General features: G+C 39.1%; 1 protein-coding gene across 1 annotated transcript; it reads right to left on the reverse strand.

Annotated features, from left to right (window-relative positions):
* Positions 1-406: 406 nt before the first annotated feature.
* LOC124932135 (probable inactive patatin-like protein 9) lies at positions 407-2,072 on the reverse strand. Its single transcript, XM_047472742.1, has 2 exons — positions 988-2,072; positions 407-920 (listed from the first exon to the last, which is right to left on the reverse strand). The coding sequence occupies exons 1-2, from the start codon at positions 1,912-1,914 to the stop codon at positions 699-701; spliced, it is 1,149 nt and encodes a 382-aa protein (XP_047328698.1). The 5' UTR covers positions 1,915-2,072; the 3' UTR covers positions 407-698.
* Positions 2,073-3,519: the final 1,447 nt, after the last annotated feature.

Raw genomic sequence — 3,519 nt, forward strand, 5'->3', positions numbered from 1 at the left:
GACCACTTACATAATATATATATATAATAATAATGAAAATGTTAGGACATTGAAATTATTTAGATTAAATACATTAAATAAGAGTTAAAAGTTGTTACACTAACTTTTTACCTTCAAAATTAAATAATAATTTAATTCATTAATGATTTATCATTTTAATAACTCTGTACACCTCCGCATAAAACAAGCCTGAGTAAATCTGAAGCCCCTTTCCTCCTCCCTTAATTAATTCTTTATTATTATAATCTAAACTATGACACTCATAAAATAAAAGTAATTAGTCCATGTCCCATCACTATCCAAGAGCCATTTCATCAAGGCCATGAACAAATTCATAATATTATTTTGATAATGAAGGAAGGTTACATATTTGGATTTTTTAAAGTAAATGAATAAAATAGAAAAGAGGGGTGAATAAAATATATTATTAAGTAATACAAAAAGAACCCATTGTAATAGGAGTCTTTGAGTAGCTAAGAAAGGGAAATAAGGTAACAGAGAACTCATTTCTAATAAATTAAAAAGAGCACACATTCAGAAACCTTTTACTACCTAATTACAAATAACAAGAAAATAAAAAATAAAAAAAGCCAAAATTAATATTCCCACCGGCAGTAGCAAAAGGAAGCTAAGTAGTAGTGTCATTGTTATTAATTAAAAACCAAATCTCAATCTCAGATCAAATCAAAGATCTTGATTTAACGCCCGTTAACAAGCGGATTCACCGCCGTTTCCTTGCATGGGCTCGGCGGCAGACTACTCTTCCCCGTCGCCACTAAACGCTGAACGAAACCGTCGATCCTCTGTCCGTTTGTTTCCGTCAGTAACCGCTTCCCGCCGAACGGCAAAGTCTCAACTCCTCTCTCCTTCATCACCTTTTCCATGGTGGTCCCCATTGCAGCAGATATGGTGCTGTATGTCTGCGGATTTATCGGGTCATTAAACAAATCTTAACCAAATCATAACAAATTAACTGAGATTTGTTACCTGAATTCGGAGATAGTCTGTGCGATTCCAGCAGAAGGCGTTTCCGATCATTTGATCAATCGTTTCCGAGACGCCGTCGATTGCGATTTCAACGACTGTCGACGTTGAGCAATCGCCGTTGTGACGGAGTTTCGGACGGCCGCAGTTGAGAGGTCCGTTGCCTATAGACAGGACTAGTAGATCTTCAACGCCGTTAACGGAGGGGAAATCACGTTTATTGTGGAGAACGTGAGTGACGGCGGCGGAAGTTGGATTATTCATGACCAGACCACCGTCGACGGCGAGGCAAGAGGTTTTTCCGTCGATTGAAGTGAGATTATAAGGTTTGAAAACGGAAGGAGTCGCTGACGTGGCGCGACAGACCTTCCAGAGTTCGAAATCGTAACTAGCGGATTCGATCGCGTCGGCTCGGGAGAAAACGAAGGGAGCGGAACTGTTTAGATCGAAACAGGGGATTAAGAGAGGCTTACACGTATCCTTCAAGGTCACCGACTTTCCGTCGTCTCTCTTGAATGTCTCTTTCAGTACCTTATCCATGCTCTTACCGGAAAATCGCTCCCGGCGGCGAAATACGCCGACATTCCTTGCGTTGAACAGTTCGCTATGTTTGTCAGCGACTAATTTAACAGCGGCTTTAGCCGTGTAAAGAGGTCGTCCATTTCCGTCGTCGGCGGTGAGCATTGTAGCGAAGATAGCGCCGATTCCGGTTCCGGCGATGATATCGAAGAAATCAGCGATGTGAGATTGAGGATCGCCGGTTTTGGCACGGATCTGGTCTTCGAGATGAACCAAAGCTGCTCCTGCTACAATGCCGGTGGTTCCGCCGCCGTCGATGCTGAGGATTCGCGTCTTCTTGTCATCGCAGTGGTAAAGCCATTTCTGCTCGAGCTTGGAGAAAATCTCGAGAGTGACCTTACTGAGGTCCATTGGAGGATTGAGTAAAGGATTTTGGAAAGTGAGATTCAGTTAAGGAGCCGTCGGAGGAGGACAGTTATCTATCTCTCCGGCGACACTTTACGGTTTCTAAACTCAGAGGACGGTTATCTCTCTCTCTTTCTCTCACTACTGTATGGAGTTGGATGAGTGAGAGCAAAGATGGGGAGACAGTTATTTATACAAGTTTTTCTCCGCCTGGTCAACTCTTCTTCTAACTTTCTATCATACTTTAATTATATATAAATAAAAAATATCATAGAATTAATTTTAAATTTTTTTAATAATATTTGATATTTTGAATGGTATTTATTCAGTTTAGATATTTAAAATTTGATGAAATGGCCCCCATAACAGGGGAAATTCCAAAAAGGGCCCCCGCCTACTAAAGTTGGCAAAAAGGGCCCTTTTGCCCCGCGAAATGTCGGAAATACCCCTTCGGCGCCATTTCTTACGCTCAAAGACGCGAATTACCAATCACGCGATTCATCTAAATCGCGTGAGTTCATCACCGCGATTTAGATGAAACGCGTGATTGGTAATTCGCGTTTTTAAATGTACGCGATTTACCATGCACGCGATTTAATCTAAATCGCGGTGATGAACTCACGCGATTTAGATTAAATCGCGTCCATGGTAAATCGCGTCTTTAGTCTTATATATAATTTTCAGGCCCTAATTTAAAACAAAACCTCCCCGATTCTCCCTCCCACTCCGACTGCGGCCGACTTTCCATTCCCACATCCATCAAGATCATCGTTCCTCAACATCAGCGTTCCTCAACATCATTGTTCCTCAACATCATCGTTCCTCAACATCTTCGAGATCCTTCCAACATCATCGTTCTTCAACATCATCAGGTCAGTTTAGGGCTTAGGGTTTAGACTTAGGTTTTGATGTATATTTACCGTTTATATTCATGGATATGGATGTATTTAGGGTTAAAGGATTGGTTTTGATGTATATTATGCCGTTTCCTATGTATATCGAAGTATTTAGGTTTAGGGTTAGGTTTTGATGTATATTTACCGTTTATATTCATGGATATTGGTGTATTTAGGGGTAAAGGTTTGGTTTTGATGTATATTATGCCGTTTCCTATGTATATCGAAGTATTTGGGTTTAGGGTTAGGTTTCGATGTATATTCTGCCATTTATATGGATGTATTTAGGTTTAGGGTTTGATTTTGATGTATATTATGCTGTTTATAATGGATATTGATGTATTTAGGTTTAGGGTTAGGTTTTGATGTATATTTTGCCATTTATATTGATAGATATTATAGTATTTATGTTTAGGGTTAGGTTTCGATGTATATTCTGCCATTCATATTCATGGATATTGTTGTATTTAGGGTTTAAGGTTTGGTTTTCCTATATATACTGATTGATTGTTGATTTTCAATTACATGAATATTGTATGGTTAGCTATTGATGTATATTCTGCTGTTTATAATGATGGATATTGTAGTATTTAGATCAGGAGCTGCCGTTGTGGTTTTCTCAGTTCGTTCAACAAAATGGTATGTATTAAAATGGTTGTTAATAAAATTGTTTTCTCAGTTCGTTCAACTCTTTTTTTTTTATAATATGCAGGCA

Source organism: Impatiens glandulifera, chromosome 3 (assembly GCF_907164915.1).
Source record: "Impatiens glandulifera chromosome 3, dImpGla2.1, whole genome shotgun sequence".
In the NCBI taxonomy this organism is placed as follows: Eukaryota; Viridiplantae; Streptophyta; class Magnoliopsida; order Ericales; family Balsaminaceae; genus Impatiens; species Impatiens glandulifera.